The 18,796-nt window shown below is 34.9% G+C and overlaps 1 protein-coding gene across 1 annotated transcript in view; it reads left to right on the plus strand.

Moving 5' to 3' along the window:
- LOC120354350 overlaps positions 1 to 5,345 on the plus strand; it is a 33,153-nt gene extending 27,808 nt beyond the window's left edge. Inside the window, exon 2 of the mRNA XM_039441378.1 lies at positions 5,063 to 5,345. Coding sequence (XP_039297312.1) covers positions 5,063 to 5,107 — 45 coding nt within the window. The 3' untranslated portion in view covers positions 5,108 to 5,345. The remainder of the gene's footprint in view (positions 1 to 5,062) is intronic.
- Positions 5,346 to 18,796: the final 13,451 nt, after the last annotated feature.

Here is an 18,796-nt window from a genome sequence, read left to right on the forward strand (position 1 = left end):
CTTCCTGGATATACGCAAAGCTTTTGATACAATACCTCATAATACTTTGTTCAATAAACTGGAGTCCTATGGTTTCAGAGGAGTCTCGCTTAAATTGTTCAAAAGCTATTTGAGTAATAGAACCCAGTCCCTAACCATAAATGATCAATCTAGTGTAACTAACTTAACTTCTTATGGTCTTCCTCAAGGTACTGTACTTTCTCCCATCCTTTTCATACTCTATGTAAATGACTTTTTAAATTTAAGACTTCTAAACTCAACTGTGATATCCTTTGCAGATGATACTGCAGCTATTTTTCACGGTAATTCATGGAACGAAGTTCATACCATAGCTGAAAATAATATGCTTTTAATTAAGAAGTGGTTAGATAAGAATACCTTAAGTTTAAATATTTAAAAAACTAATTACATAACTTTCTCTGCAAATAGAGTAGGACAGCCTAACGAGAATCAAGATTTGAGACTCCATTCTCAGTGCAATTTAAACTTGGGTAATTGTGATTGTCCCACCATTAAAAAAGTCAATAATACTAAGTATTTGGGAATTATAATTGATGGAAACCTTAAATGGGATGTTCATATTGAATACATATGTAGAAAAATTAGATATTTATCTTTTAAATTTTATCAAGTTAACAGATTTCTTAATAAGAACCACCTGAAAATGATGTATCATGCTCTAGTCGAGTCAATTTTTCAGTATGGCATAGTTGTTTGGGGAGGCTGTTTCAACTGTCATATTGCTGAATTATTTGTAGCACAAAAACTGATAATTAAAACTATATAAGCAAACCCAGGCTCTATCCAACGGATATGGTTTTTAGTGATTTTGAGGTCATGACTATACGTCAATTATACATAAAAACCGTAATTGAGTACTTAATAAAATATAGATCCGATTTCCCTCTCACAATAAACTCTACTCTTAATTATTATAATCTAAGAGCCACTGCTAACAAATATGTAATCTATAACACTGATATTGAATGTATAAGGAGGCAATTAATTTACATAGGTACTAAAATAATAAACCTCATTCCAAATCACTTTCTCATGGACAATAAGATCAGTGGAAAAATTAAACTGGATATAAAAAACTGGACATACAGTAATTTATTCTTCCATTTAGATATATGACTCGAGATTGCTGCTCCAGCATTGTTTTTTAATCAGTAGTTTTCTTTTTTCAGTGGACTCGCTTACCTTTATTTTGAGTACCTATTCCTCTGTTTTCTTCCTTCCCCCCATTTCTCCCTTCCTTTTTCTCCTCATTACTTCTCTTCTCTTCTTTGCCTGCCTATTACATGGGAAACCATAGTTGGCTAGGTACCTTCCTCTCTTTTTTTTCTCTTCTCCAACACACCCAAACACTAAGCCCATTGTTTTTTTATATTTGTAACATTTTATTGTGTTTTATTTGTTTCGTAAATCTTTGTAATTTTGTTTTGTCTTGTTTTGTGTGTTTTTAATAAATTGAAATTGAAATTGAAATTTAATAAATTGAAAAAAATTATGCTAGAGATGATTTTTTCAGGTTATATTGTCTCCTAAGAGACAGTTGCTGGGACTCCCTATTTCACTGCACTAATGTGGATAGTGCTGTGGATGAACTTTATAAGAAAATCTATTATTGCATGGATGAATGTATTCCTAAGATAATAAGTAAGAGAAAGAGCAGTAAATATCCTCCATGGTTTACTCCTGATATTGTTCGTGATCTAAAAGCGAAAAATAGGTATTCACGGAAAAGAAGATCTTCTCCTTACTATGATTATCTTTTCAGAACGTTGCGAGCTTCACTCAAAGCTCGGATTTCCCTTGCATATGATAATTATATTGCGGGTATTCAGGCTGGCATCAGAAGTGACGTGAAAAATTTTTGGAATTACATTAATACCAAGAGAAAGACATCATTTGTGGAGTCATCCATGACACTAAATGGGGAGTTCTTCACTGGTTCTAGCATTGCCGAGGGATTTGCTACTTATTTTTAATCTGTATATGAGGCTGATGCACCAATCGCCCCTGGAGGGCGTGAGAGAGGGCCGGAGGTGTCTGGAATGTCTGGATTGATTGTTGATTTAGGTACAGTGTCTGCTAATGAGATTATTACTGCTATAGGTGCTTTAAGATCTGGCTGCTCTGAGGGCCCCGATGCAATACCCACATTTATTGTTAAAGGCTGTGCGGATGTTCTAGTAGCTCCCCTGCACTTTATTTTTAATCTATCTGTGAAAACTGGCAAATTTCCTCTGAAGTGGAAAACTGCTAGAATTACCCCTGTTTTTAAGTCTGGTAAAAGAGCTGATATTAGTAATTACAGACCAATTTCTATCTCAAATTGTTTTTCAAAAATATACAAAAAAGTTTTACATTCTAATATTTTTAAACAGGTCAAGAGCATCATTGCGGATGAGCAGCATGGTTTTTTACCTGGTCGTTCAACTGTCACTAACCTAATGACCTTTAGTGATAAAATATCTCAAGTTTTGGATGGGGGAGGCCGTGTAGATGTTATCTATACGGACTTTTCCAAGGCTTTTGATACTATTAGTCATGGACTACTGTTGAAAAAGCTTAGGCGGATGGGTTTTAGTGATAATTTAGTAAACCTCCTGCAGAGTTATCTGCAATCAAGAATGCAGTTTGTTAAAATTCAAAATTTCAAATCCAATTCAAAATTTCAGATGAAATTCAAAATTTCATCTGGGGTACCTCAGGGTTCCAATCTTGGCCCACTTTTGCTCCTCTTGTTTATAAATGATGTCCCTACTATTATAAAGAATTCTTCCTGCCTGATGTACGCAGATGACGTCAAATTGTTCAGGGAGATCAAGAATGTAAATGATGGGCTTGCTTTACAGGGCGATATCAACAATTTTTACCAATGGTGTGAAACTAATGGTCTGAAGATAAATGTTACCAAATGTAAGTTCCCAAGTTTCAATCGCCAATTGAGACCGCACATTAATATTCACCACGTAAATAACAGGCCATTGGAACAGGTGACAAATTTCAAAGATCTTGGAGTGAATTTTTCTTCAGATTTTTCCTTCAATTCACACATTGATTCAATAGCTGCTAGGGCCAACCAACAAATGGGGTTTATTCTGAGGACCTGTTCGCCCTTTAGTGATGTAGAGCCTTTGATTCTGATTTATAAGTCACTAGTGAGAAGCTTGCTAGAATATGACTCAGAGATATGGAATCCATATCATATGGATAGAATAAATGTTCTAGAACGGCTTCAAAATAAGTTTTTAAGAATCATGTTCTATAAGAAATTTAATCGTTTTTGTCCTTTTAATTTCCCAACAGAGTCACTGAGAACTTTATTCCATATTACATCATTAAAAGTTAGGCATGATGTTAGAGCACTTATTTTTCTTTTTGATCTCTTAAATAATGAAATTGATTCATCATACTTGCTATCTAAAATGAATATTCATATCTCACCTGTGGCTCGTCGATCTGAATTTTCTTTTCTGGTTCCTCGTTCCAGAACACTTAGAAATTACAATTCTCCTCTCAACAGAATTCAGAGAAGCTACAATAGTTTGTCCGGGCACCTAGATCTCTTCTGGTTCTCTCGCGCTAGATTCCGAAAGGCTCTATACAATGGTATGGTCTGAGCATTGATATTGTGATCTGGTCTACATCGATAATTTTTTCATGTATGTGTGGGTGTGCATATGCGTTGGTACTTGGAATTCATTAATAAGTTATATTTTTGGTTATTTCATTCTTTTAATACTTGTGTTATTAGAATTTTATATTTTCCATTTTTGGACCTTTTATGAGTACAGTATTTCGATGCTTTGTATTCATCTCATCTTTTCATATTTTTTTTTTTTAAATTATTGTATTTTTCCATATTATCATTTTGAACTTTATTACCATATGTAATAGGATAAATATTACCATTTGTACCTTATTTCTTTTTATGATTTTTTATAAGTTTTCTATATATTATATTTTAAGATTATGCATTTTCTTGGAAAGGAATGTTTGGGGAAACCCGTTGTCTCCATTGTAAATGAATAAATAAATAAATAAATAAATAAATAAATAAATAAATAAATAAATAAATAATAAATAAATAAATAATAATAAATAAATAAATAAATAAATAAATAAATAAATAAATAAATAAATAAATAAATAAATAAATAAATAAATAATAAATAAATAAATAAATAATAAATAAATAAATAAATAAATAAATAAATAAATAATAAATAAATAATAATAAATAAATAAATAATTATACTGAAGTGAGGCTCACGTTATAGAGTCAGCACTCGATTAACATTTGATGTAGCTATCCTTGTCTATCATTACACAAATTAGATAGCCTAGCTCTATCCTTTTTCTGCTCCGCACTATTGCCAGATCATTTTTTGGCTATGAAGAAATATAATAAACTACCAAAATATTTTATCTCAATTATGAGAATTCAACATTGAATTATAAGAAAATATTTTTGATCATTATTTAAAAGAATCAACAATAATTAATATTACATAGGATATACTGGAATTAAATGAATCAGAGCTATCTAACATAGAAGGCGTTGAAAACAGTGAATCGGCTACCCTGTTGTCCTATCATTTCAACTGATTACCATACCAATAACATGAATCTCACTATAGCATAAGTTACCCTACCGAATAATACTATCAATATTGTTGATCGGTTCTCAAGGATGGCAATTGTGTCATTTCACTCTGAAATATAATTTCCAAAATAAAAATAAAAGCATTCAATTAATTAAATTTGAAATCTTCAATCTCGGTAACAAAGATTTTTGAAAATATTTGTATATTTTCATGTATCCTTATTTTCAAATCTCAAACAATGTTTGTATTGATACTGTTTGGTACAAATATGAATAATACGAGCCATACAAATAAATATTAATCTGTTCTGATAACAGAACGAAGTTTGTCACAGTTGTGAATGAAATATTTGATTATGTAACCTTTTTTTGCATTGCTAGGTTGTTTTGGCATGATTTTTTGTGATAGCTTATATATAAATCTACATTTCATTATTTTTTCAGCGGGGATACAAACGATCTCAATCAAAGAGATCAACTACTTTGTAAACATGTCCGAAGGAAGAGAAGGAACGATAAAAACAAAGTAGCTTCTCCAGGATAGCAATATTAAAAAAGCTGTGGAGAAATTGGAGAGACGAGATGAGCCTCTCCAATTTCTTATCTCTATGAGCCATCGTTTTGGAGTGGGCAGCATTGCCGACGATAATGATGAAGATGAAGAGGCAGCCGTGGAGCATGACTTAGTGTCTCTTGGAAACTTGGAAGGTAAATTTGAATTATTTGATCTTGGGTACAATTAATTGGTGATTTCAAATCACACACCAACACTTCCAACATTGTAATGCGTGACAATGTAACCCAACTATTTTTAACTTGGAGGAATTATTGAAAATTGCAGTTAACCCAGGGTGTCCACGGGGTGGGAAAACCGGGCGGGAAATGTACGGGAAATTTGTCTAGATACGGGAATTTTTTCACACTTCCGTCAACTAGCTAATTTTATATCAATTAAGGACAGAGTTGACATTTAGCCAGTGAATGAGTGATGTATTAGTGATGGGTGATGCAGGTTGTGTACCGATGTATCGATACGGCGTTTCATCAGTGCCGTGTATCGATAGGTTCTTTTGGAACGAGGAGGTTTTCTTTTGATATTCACTATTAAGGTATGCCCACACATGCCGAACAGAGCAGCAAACCGTGCAATTCGCTGCTCAACGCGCCGTGCAGCGAACCGCTCAGCGATTTCAAACAATAAAAGCTGTCAAGTGATGAATATTTTTCAATTTTAATAATGATTCATCTGTTCTGTTGATTTATTTTACCAATTTCGGCTTCAAATATTCAGTTTCAGTGTCAATGATATCTGAAATAATTTCAAGACATAATATTATGTTCCAATCACTGTTTTTTCTAAACATGATTAGAATATTATTTGATTTGGATTCTCTTTCTTGTGAATCAATGATTGATCATCTATTTTTGATCGATCGGTACTAAGTAAATTGAAACCAATTGGAGAATTCAATCAAACAGGCTGACAGAATCCAAAGTCAGGGCAGTGGACTGTGAATGATAGTTGGTATTAATACCTACAAATAAATCTCTGAATTCTGTGCATAAAAAACTGATAGCTTGAAGTGTGGTGAGTACGCCAATAAAAGACAAAATGAGTCAACAAGTTGAGATTTAATATTGATAAAATAATAGGCAGATGGCCACATACAAAAACAAGTGTAAGTAGATTAAATCGAATAAAATCCTTAGATGAATTTTATTACAACATGTAATAAAACCATTAGAAAATAAGCGATTACAAAATTTTGATGAATTTAAGTCAATGACACTAATGGCCATTGAAGGCTAACAACAATTGATAAGGTACTGTCAATAATACCTGAATTGAGAATAGAAAATTTCAAATGATTAAATAATACAGTTACTGCTGAAAAATTAAATCTTAATGATTTTAAAAGAATAATAACAAATAACAATGAGATGTAGATAATGCTCTATATATTGAAATGATTAAATGTTTTGATTGACACTAGTACAATTAAGTTCAAAAACGAGAATGTCTTAGCTGACATTAATAAGCAAGCTCCAAGGTCAATGTCATACACATTGAAATAGGCGTCAGTGTCCTTAAAATAACGCTTGTGAGCTAAGGGTAGCTGTCAAATACAATGAAATAATTGTTAATATTGAGTACATTAATAAAGGTGACATAGGCCTTCAATGAATTGAAAGTCAAGTTGGACATCAATTGAACAACTCAGATATGAGATTACGCTTGCAAGCCAAGGGTAGCTATCAAATACAATGTAATAATTGTCAATGTTGAATATAGGCGACATAGGCCTTCAATGAATTGAATGTCAAGTTAGACATCAATTGAACAACTCAGATATGAGATTACGCTTGCAAGCCAAGGATAGCTATCAAATACAATGTAATAATTGTCAATGTTGAATATAGGCGACATAGGCATTCAATGAATTGAATGTCAAGTTAGACATCAATTGAACAACTCAGATGTGAGATTACGCTTGCAAGCAAAGGGTAGCTATCAAATACAATGAAATTAATATAGGCGACATAGGCCTTCAATGAATTGAATGTCAAGCTAGACATTAATTGAACAACTCAGATGTGAGATTACGCTTGCAAGCCAAGGGTAGCTATCAAATACAATGTAATAATTGTCAATGTTGAATATAGGCGACATAGGCCTTCAATGAATTGAATGTCAAGTTGGACATCAATTGAACAACTCAGATATGAGATTATGCTTGCAAGCCAAGGGTAGCTATCGAATACAATGTAATAATTGTCAATGTTGAATATAGGCGACATAGGCCTTCAATTAATTGAATGTCAAGTTAGACATCAATTGAACAACTCAGATATGAGATTACGCTTGCAAGCCAAGGGTAACTATCAAATACAATGTAATAATTGTCAATGTTGAATATAGGTGACATAGGCCTTCAATGAATGAATGTCAAGTTAGACATCAATTGGACAACTCAATATGAGATTACGCTTGTAAGCCAAGGGTAGCTATCAATACAATGAAATTAATATAGGTGACATAGGCCTTCAATGAATTGAATGTCAAGGTAGACATCAATTGAACAACTCAAATATGAGATTACGCTTGCAAGCAAAGGGTAGCTATCAATACAATGAAATTAATTGTCAATGTTGAATATAGGCGACATAGGCTTCAATGAATTGAATGTCAGTTAGACATCAATTGAACAACTCAAATGTGAGATTACGCTAGCAAGCCAAGGGTAGCTATCAAATACAATGAAATTAATATAGGCGACATAGGCCTTCAATGAATTGAATGTCAAGTTAGACATCAATTGAACAACTCAGATGTGAGATTACGCTTGCAAGCCAAGGGTAGCTATCAAATACAATGAAATTAATTGTCAATGTTGGATACAGGCGACATAGGCCTTCAATGAATTGAATGTCAAGTTAGACATCAATTGAACAATTGAGATATGAGATTACACTTGCAAGCCAAGGGTAGCTATCAAATACAATGTAATAATTGTCAATGTTAAATACAGGCGACATAGGCCTTCAATGAATTGAATGTCAAGGTAGACATCAATTGAACAACTCAGATATGAGATTACGCTTGTAAGCCAAGGGTAGCTATCAAATACGATGAAATTAATATTATAACTTTGAAATTATGTAGGACAGTGCTCTGAATGAGACATACACTGTAACATATTGAATTCATGTACATAGGCTCGATTGCTGAAAGTATGGACATTTAAATTACGGGAGGTAAAGTTAATACGTAACTGGTCCAATATCAACCTTTCTATATCTCATCAAAACTGGGATCATATAACAGCTGTAACTGATCTAAACACATCCAAAAAAAAAATTCGAGGCTAAAACCATGGATCACTTATAATTTGGTTAACTCAATCCGCAATAGAGACAAACTTAGAAAACAGTCACAAAATCAACCTTTCAACCTGGCTCTAAAAAATAGATATATACGGTATAGAAATGTCCTTCACTCAACTATAAAACGAGCTAATTTCACTTATTATAAAAATAAAATAGATACAGCGGGAGGAGACCCTCGAAAATTCTGGTCAGTTGTTAATGAGATTTCTGGTTAAGCCACTCATAAAGATAAGTTTCTGGTTGACGCTTTCAATGACGGCAACCCTGCTCCTCCCCCAAAGGTGGAAGAAATTTCTAATGATTTCAATAGATTTTTTGCCTCTGTGGGGGCACGTCTGGCTGCGGTGATCCAACCCTCTGGTCCATCTGAGGTGAGGGACTCTGACTACGCTACCGGTGCCATGTTTGAGCTTCGTCCTGTTGCTGAGCATGAATTGTTGACTGTGGTGGGCAGCATGAGGGGGCGTTCTGCGCCGGGTTGGGATTCAATTCCGACTCAGCTGTTGAAGGATAATGTGCATGGGCTGCTCATCCCGCTTTTACACATAATTAATCTCAGTATTTCCTCTGGCAGTTTTCCGGAGTCTTGCAAATTGACTAAAGTTATACCTATATACAAATCTGGCTCGAAATCAATTATAAGTAACTTCCGGCCAATTTCCCTTCTGATTGCTCTAGCTAAAATAATTGAGAAATGCGTGAAAATCCAAGTCAATAACTACTTAGACAACAACAATATCATTTCTAGCAACCAGTACGGCTTTAGAACCTCTAAAAACACATCCGATGCTCTTTTTGAAATTAACAAGTATGTTACCACACAATCTAGCAATAAACAAGTTCTAATTTCTTTTCTGGATTTAGCCAAGGCCTTTGATTCAATAGATAGGAATATACTTTTTGCAAAACTTGAAGCAATTGGCTTCAAGAATCTCACCTTAAGATGGTTTAGTAGCTATTTTGAAGATAGAACACAGAGAATATCATTAAATGGCACAGACAGTGATTCTATTACAGTTGATTATGGAGTGGTGCAGGGGAGTACCTTGGGCCCCCTACTTTTCCTCATTTACATCAATAACATATCCAGGTTGCACCTACATGGTCAATTATTCCTCTTTGCCGATGACACGGCACTTGTGTCTACAGGTAACTGTCCTGAGATAGAACAAGTCTTAACTCACAAATATCTTGGCATAATATTTGACCACAAGTTGAGTTGGGTGGCCCATGTGCAGTACCTCAGGCAGAGGTTGCGTAAAATGAATTATGCTTTTGCACAGCTGGGAAGGTTCCTGAGTCCTGGAAACTGTCGTTCTGTCTACTATGCATATGTGCAGACATTGCTTGAGTATGGCATCTTGGCATGGGGCGGTGCCTCCTTGGGTGTCCTGCATCCTGTCGCGGTCTCACAGAGAGCACTTATTAAAACACTATTGGCCAAAAATCATAGATATCCAACACATTTACTTTTCCAAGAATTCCCTGTATTAAATATAAAACAATTATTTATAAAAAATTTACTTGTCTTTATAAAAAAAGTAACTTTGTCTTCAATGAAATTCAACATTAATATCCACTAGACTAATAACCACCGCTGCTCTGCATCGGTTCAGATGCTGCGGAGGCTCTTCTACATTCTCCATATAGATGAATATTTCTAGTTCTGAACACAGAATAACATTCAAATATTACACACAGTACCACGCTAAACATTATTATCCCACTAGAAACAGATTGCATATAAATATTCAATTTCCCCATTTAAGTAATTCAATTCAACTTGGAAACTGTTTTCATTTAGCCCATTGGCTTTACCGTAATGTACCGGCCGAGATTTCAACTACTGAGGGGGTTAGCATTGCCGTCTACAAGCGGAGAGTGACCGGGTGGCTGCTCTGCATCGGTTCAGATGCTGCGGAGGCTCTTCTACATTCTCCATATAGATGAATATTTCTAGTTCTGAACACAGAATAACATTCAAATATTACACACAGTACCACGCTAATAAAGCTATATTACTCCCAACTCAGCCCTTTAAACGCCATCGAGCTGACACTTTTATTTTATTTATTTTTTTTTTGTTTTTTTTCTATCTTTAGTTTTGAAATTTATTATTAAAATAAACTCTCTTATTATTCTTCCAAATTGTTTATTATTCATAGTTTGTAATTTATTTTATTATTGCTAGTGTTTGCCCTCTGTCTGATAATTTGCGACTCCTCCCTGCACACAGACAAATCATCCAGGCAGGGAGAATTTATTCATGTAATTTATAACACTTTTATATTTTGTGAATATGTAATATTTTATGAATAAAACAATTTGAATTTGAATTTGAAAAAATGTTTTTAATTGCCGTAGAAGTTGAATGATAGCTACCAAAATCATATGAATGCACATTAAAATGTTTGAATTAGAAATAGAAAACAATGTGGTCCAGTATCGACACGCTGTTAGTATTTTCTTGAACAGTTATGCAATATGAATAAAATGAAAGTTGAATAGAAAGATTTACGTAACCTGAAAAAAATTTTGAGGAAGAGATGCAGCCAGGCAGACAGGCAAGGAATCCACAGTACCTAAAGGAACAGGACATCAGCAAGCGACGATATGATGGCCACGTGATGACAAGAATGGAAGTGTTCAACACAGTAGGCAGTTCCAACAATGGAAATGTGAGCAGGAACATGTAGAATTCCAAACAAATAATCCGAATTTCAAGTTGTGGAATTTTCAGAACGATTTCCAAACGGTAGAGATGATGAAATTGAAAGTTTGAGTTTCAAGAGGTGAAGCCAATTGTTAGAAGAATGGTGATAGATGCCAACACAATACTATGGAAATTTGACAAAGTTTATCAACGTAAATACACGAAGAAATTGATGAATAATTGAATCACAATTGGTGAATAGATTTAAAGAATTGGTTTGAAGAAATAATTCACATTTAAAAACGTTCAATAAACCAGATGAATTTGGATGAAAAAGTTTAGACCGGGAGCGAATGTACACTCACCGACTACACAATCGAAAGACAAGGAAACAAGCTAAGGCTAGACTGACAAAGGACATGCTGGAAATGCTCGATACGTAAGTAAAACGTTTGCAAATGTTTGATGAAAAAGTGGCAAATATCTAGAAAGTAAGATGCCTAAAAGACGAAATAAATTCCAAAAAATTGAATAATACAAATATTGAAATTGAAATGACGAATAATACGACGAATAATATAGAAAACAAACTTGATTATGACAGTGACGTGGAACCGTTACTGTGACGTCACCGGACAGTGCAGATGGACAAAATGACGAAATGACGTCTATGTAGTAATGGAATGAGTATCTAAGTAAAATGCTTTGTCAGATTTTACATAAACTGGGCCCCTTGTGTCATACGGGGGTATGACACAATAAGAAAAAGTAAAAAATATGTCAAATCGGGCAAAGCAATTGGAAATTGAAAACTGGGCCCCATGTGAGAACCAGGGGAAAAAACAATGAAACCTGAAAAAAAGAAATGAACCATAAGAGCAACTAGAATCCTCATCAATGGGAAGAGGTGCTAAACTCGAAACAGCTCTCTTAAAGGTGCCGGAGGGAGTGAGAACAGTGACAACTCGAACCTTGTCGTCCTTACCAGGATGAACTTCGGTAATGTGCGCCAGTTTCCAAGTGGACTGCGCGGAACCAGGATCCTTCAAGATGACAACCGTACCGACCTTCAAATTTTCACAATTGTTTAACCATTTGTCTTTTTTCTGAAGAGTGGTTAAATATTCACGAGACCACCTATCCCAAAGCTCCTGGATAGAAACAGCAAGTTGATACCAACATGAACGATGATCAATGTGTTTGGTGTTAGGTGGTAAGAAGGGTAATGATGTAAGTGGACATCTAATCAAAAAATGACCTGGAGACAAGTAAGCAAGATCATGAGGATCTTCCAACAAGGGGACAAGAGAGCGCGAATTCAAGATGGCTTCGACCTGAGCAGCAAGAGTACAGATTTCTTCAAAGTTAAATACCTTGTTGAATGTAACTACACGGAATATGCGTTTGAAGTTTTTTACCGCATTCTCCCAGAGTCCACCGAAGTGCGGAGCCCAAGGGGGAATGAAGTGCCATTGGATGTTGAGTACAGACATAGTGTCATGAATATCTGATTTGAGATGATCAGAAGACAAAAATTCGTGGAGCTCATGCAGCTCATTGTTGGCACCAACAAAAGTTGTGGCATTGTCCGAAAAAATGGAATGTGGAATGCCGCGATGAGCAGAAAACCGAATCAGAGCAGCAATAAATGCCTTGGAAGTAAGTTCCGAGACAGTTTCAATATGAACGGCACGAGTTACCTTACACACAAAAAGTGACAAGTATGCCTTAGAAAAAGTATGAGATTTGGGGCCGCCTACACGAATGGAAATAGGACCGGCATAATCCAAACCACAATTGTAAAAGGGAAAATTAGCCTGAACACGGGCCGCTGGTAAACTACCCATGATTTGCTCAGAACGAAGAGCAGAAAAGCGAAAACACATTATGCAATGTCGCAATACACTTTTGATGGTGCGATGGGTGGAGGGAAACCAAAATCGTTGTCTTACACTGGCCATGGTGGCCTGCACACCAGCATGACTTAGACGACGATGATGAGCAACAATCAATGCACAAGTGAATTTGTGATTGCTAGGCAACAATATTTGATGTTTATAGTCAAAGGAAGCATTTGCATTCTGCAAACATCCACCAACAAGGCTTTAATAGAGCTATTAGGCAATAGCTCTTGATTTTGATGCAATGCTTTAAGTTCAGCAGAGAAAGCTTCTTCTTGAATGGATTTGAAAATACAATTTTCAGCTTCTAATATTTCAGAGACAGCTAATTGACCAAAGCGCAGAGCGACTGAATTTTGTTTCCTACAATTATGAATGAACCGCAGAACATACGCCGTTGTACGAACGATTTTGTGATAAGTGGAGCAACTATTAATTATGCCTGAGATAACATCATTATGAGAAGAAGTAGTAGCTAATACCTGAACTGATGAAGTTAGAAAATTCGATATGACCCTATGGGGAGCGGCCACAGGCGAAGCAGGGAGGCATGAACGAGGTGCTGCCATAGGACGAATAGTTTTACAAGGACCAAATATGACCCAACCTAGACTAGGGATGGGTATCGAAAGACAAAACATCGATGTTTTGAACATTGATGTTTTTTTCATCCTAACATCGATGAGTGAAAATCATCAAACAGTAAACATCAATGTTTTTGAACATCGATGTTTTTAAACATCGTTTATTGCCCTACGTTTTTATGGATGATACATAAAAAAGAGGGTGTGCTTGCAATTTATATTGCAGTTCTGACTTTTTAATATATTATTTGGGTACATAAGAAGAGTCCAGAACCAATTTCTTCATGCAAGATTTCCTTGTGCTAGATACAGGATAGCCTAAAATCTCGTATTTTCGGCTCATTTTCCAGTTTTCAGCTATTTCTGCCAAATCTCTCCCAGATTATAAAATTCTGAAAAAATGAGATCACTCAGAACTCTCTATCTCCAATGAGTACTTAGTTATTATTTTTCAAAAATGATTGAAATTTGAAGAAAAAATAAATTTTGAAGAATTTTAGTTTTTGATCAACAATATCTTCCAATTGTTACAATTTAGATGTATATTTCAAAATCCCTCTAGGCGTATTTTTGTGCTATCCAATCTGAGATCAGGTAGAGTGCTCTATGTCATATAGATTTCCAGGTACACCTGACAACAATGCTCCTTGTATTGTGAAAAACACCTAATTTTCAGCTTCAACCATCATCACCATCTACTTTTTCCTCACATTGATATTTCGCACAATGACATAAGTTCATGGGTAAGAATCACCCATTAGATGCACTTCATTTCAGTATTTCCTAGTAGAGGCACGGTTAAGGACACCTCAAAAATCAAAATTTCAAACACTTATAATTTACTTTTGACACAATGCTCAGATTCATCATACTACACTTCATTCTTCTCGGCTCGCCGAGGCGGTTCTAAATCATGCAACAACCGTCAAATTCGGTCAAAAAATAGAAAATTTATTGTTGAGTGTAGGTACTTAAGCCCATATTCAATAAATAAGAAATGGCCAATTTCTATATTCAAAGCTATGTATCTCGGTAACCCCTTATTAAAAATTATTACATGATCTTGAAATATGTACAATAGAATTTTCTATTTCATCTGCTGTAAGCAATTCATGAAAAAATATGTTCTTGAAGTGAGATTTGATTGTTGAAAAAAATCCGGAAATTGTAGATATTTTTCTCATATTAACGGTTTTGGCAGTTCTATGATAGCAAAAAGTGATTCAAGATGGATTTTAGGCAACTGAGCTCGTAGAGGATGAATATTTATCTACAATTTGTAATCAATCGTGAGTTTCTATGATTTATCAGACTCATTTTAGAAACTTTTGATCAACAGTAAAATAACAAAAAAAATGTAAAAACTGAAATCGCAATTTTAAAAATCTTAGCTTCCAAATTGTTTTGGAATCGAAAGTATTATTTATTGAAGTGGGTAGAGGGGGAAAATTTTTACATTCTCACTAGATTTGGGAATTTTATCAGAAGTATTTCACAAGACATGCAACTTTGAATATAGAAATTGGTCATTTTTTGTGTATTGGAATATGGGCTTAAGTACACTCAACAATAAATTTTCCATTTTTCGACCGAATTTGACTTATTATGCATGATTTTGAACCGTCGTGACGAGCCGAGAGGGATGAAGTCTGATGAAATCTGAGCATTGTGTCAAAAGTTATGTGTTTGAAATTTTGATCCTTGAGGTGTCCTTAAGCGCACCTCTCCACTAGGAAATACTGGAATGAAGTGTATCTTTCGGGTGATTCTCATAGAACATAATCTCAAGAACTTATGTCGTTGTGCGAAATACCAATGTGATGACAATGTAGTTGGTGATGATGCTTGAAGCTGAAAACTAGGTGTTTTTCACAATACAAGGAGCATTGTTGTCAGGTGTATCTGGAATATGAGATAGAGTGCTCTACCTGATCTCAGATTGTAGAGCAAAAAAAGAGCTTCTAAAGTGACTACAATTTTATCTGGAGCTATTGTTTCAATATTCTAACAGTTACTAACTGGAATCACAGCAATTTTGGACTTGTGGTATTCAAGTAACAGTCTTTCGAATAATTGAAGTCAGGTTGTGACTAGAAAGATACATCAACTCAAGTTCACAAGATTTGTCATTTTCATGGTCTAGTCTGAAACCTCTCGGGATATCCTTGAGGATTCGGTCTTGAAATTTCACCCAAAGCTAATTTTAGCAATCATTGATACTCATATCGTATTCATTCAATAAATGATAGATTTTTTAGGAAATGGAAATGGATTAAGTTTTTTTATATTGATATCTGCACTCCTTACAATACGAGGACCTCTTTTCCAGAGCTAGATTAGTTAGTGTTAAACACATGTTGAGGAAATAATTGTAGTAAGAAAAAACTCTTTCTTCCTAAGAAACGAAGAATCCGACCTCTTATTCAATTCTAAATAACTAACTATCTAACCTTGACACGGACCACAGAAGTAATGTAAATCGTCAAGAGTATCCAACAGTCTCACATAAAAATACAGAGAGCCTGATTGAAAAATAAGAATAGCAATCTGCAGGAAATCAAAACTCATGCGAGATCTTTCACAAGAGTGATCTATATTCACAAAAAACACTTAACAGAATACTACACTAAATATGATAAAGATAATTATTATAATTCTGTTACTATTGCTTATTGCTCTCAAGATAATCCTCTTCAAACAAAAATATAAAAAAAACTTGTATCAAATTAAAAAAATAGAATTGTTTTTACTTTTTAGTTGGGAAAAACATTGGATGACCGATGTGTAGGTAAAACAATCGATAAGTGAAAAACATCGAACAGTAAACATCGATGTTTGATGTTGAAACATCGATGTTTGTATCGATACCCATCCCCAACCTAGACTAGTTTTCTGAAGAATGGGAGCGTTTTGAGCTAGATACAATTCACCAGGCTGAAGTACAGATATGAATATACCAGCACCAAGTAACAAATCTACAGGTTTAGATTGATCAAACAATGGATCCGCTAATTTGAGTTCAACAGGAATTGAAATTTTAGAAAGATCAATGTTCACACTAGGAACATTAGATGATATGCTGTCAACTACAATACAATTTTCTTCAACCGACCATGAACGATCAGATGAAGACAAGCAAACTGAATGAGAAATAGATGATTTGGTCTTATTCTAACCTACACTATGATTCAAAGTGTCCGAATACAAAGTAACAAGTGACAATTTTTCAGCCAACCTAGTTGACATCAAATTACAATCAGAACAAGAATCTAAAAGTGCGGTTGCTTTAATAAATTCCCCACTAGAAGATTGAACCAAAACTTCGGCAGTAGGTAACAAAGCGACAGTTGATTGCTGTTGCAAACACAGTGGCGAGGTGGAGCTCATTGTGACATGAGAGTTCTTCTGAGGCTGTTCTGCATGAGAAACAGCTTGTTTAGTTGTTTCCACATTCTGAACCATGACGGAATTCAAAACAGCATTCTTACCCTTGGAGGGAGCAAAAGATTGAGAATGAATAACATTGGAAGTTACCTTATCCTTAGAAGTAGGCTGAGTGTCTCGCAATTGAGGATACGACCTATGAAGAACAGTGTGGTGACTCTTGCCACAAAGTGTAAAAGATTTGTCCGAACAAATATGATTGGGTGTGAAAGGCTTGATGCAATTATAGCATAACCTTTTGTCACGGACAGTATTTCAAAATGAGTTGAAGTGTCTTGTGCTTGTAACTCTGCATTCCATAACTGTTCGTGAAGTTTATCATACTTAATTCTGAGTGAACCTAGTTCGTTTTTGACAGTCAACAATTGATAATAAGTGGCTTCAGTGTCCACAACATAATCGTTATAGCTGGTTATGAACCAATCTATTTCCTGGTGTAAATTGTCTCTTGCATTGAAAAGAGCAGAAGGCTCAGGAAGCAAATCTTCCTCATGATCAGACATGCTTAAAATTTAACAGCAAACGAGTTGATGAGATGATACTGCACTGTAGCAATGCGATTGCTGCGCCAATAAGCAACCTTGGGCGCTGGTCCAGTACGCAGAGAGGCACGCCTGTGCATTTGAGGCAAGTTGTGTCAAGCTTGCTGTGCGGCGAGTCAAGTAGCGAGCTCGCAAGGCAGTGTAGTGTGCCGTGTGTTGTTTTCTCAATGCGCAATAGCCATCTGTGACCAGTTCAGTGCAGTTCAGTCTCTCAGGGTATAAGATAGCTAATAGCTGGTGCATACATGTCGCAGCATGCTTTGAGTTGCAGCCAGTACTGAAAATTGAAACAAGTATGTGAATGCTTAATATTAAACAATACAAACATACAAAAACAATGGAATGAAAAACTCTAGTGTGGGACCTAATCATTGGCGTCAAGCTATTATTAGTGACTATAGTGACTATTAGGCACACGGTCACTGAAACCCCAAGGTTCAACGGACCAAGAAAATGGGTAATAAAAATTAACAATTATCCTAGGTAACTACTGAATCAAAAATCCGGCCCAGAGGACCATTTTTATGACAGAATCCAAAGTCAGGGCAGTGGACTGTGAATGATAGTTGGTATTAATACCTACAAATAAATCTCTGAATTCTGTGCATAAAAAACTGATAGCTTGAAGTGTGGTGAGTACGCCAATAAAAGACAAAATGAGTCAACAAGTTGAGATTTAATATTAATAAAATAATAGGCAGATGGCCACATACAAAAACAAGTGTAAGTAGATTAAATCGAATAAAATCCTTAGATGAATTTTATTACAACATATAATAAAACCGTTAGAAAATAAGCGATTACATAATTTTGATGAATTTAAGTCAATGACACTAATGGCCATTGAAGGCTAACAACAATTGATAAGGTACTGTCAATAATACCTGAATTGAGAATAGAAAATTTTAAATGATTAAATAATACAGTTACTGCTGAAAAATTCAATCTTAATGATTTTAAAAAGAATAATAACAAATAACAATGAGATGTAGATAATGCTCTATATATTGAAATGATTAAATGTTTTGATTGACACTAGTTCAATTAAGTTCAAATACGAGAATGTCTTAGCTGACATCAATAAGCAAGTTCCAAGGTCAATGACATACAAATTGAAATAGGCGTCAGTGTCCTTGAAATAATGCTTGTGAGCTAAGGGTAGCTGT

Source organism: Nilaparvata lugens, chromosome X, assembly GCF_014356525.2.
Source record: "Nilaparvata lugens isolate BPH chromosome X, ASM1435652v1, whole genome shotgun sequence".
NCBI lineage: Eukaryota > Metazoa > Arthropoda > Insecta > Hemiptera > Delphacidae > Nilaparvata > Nilaparvata lugens.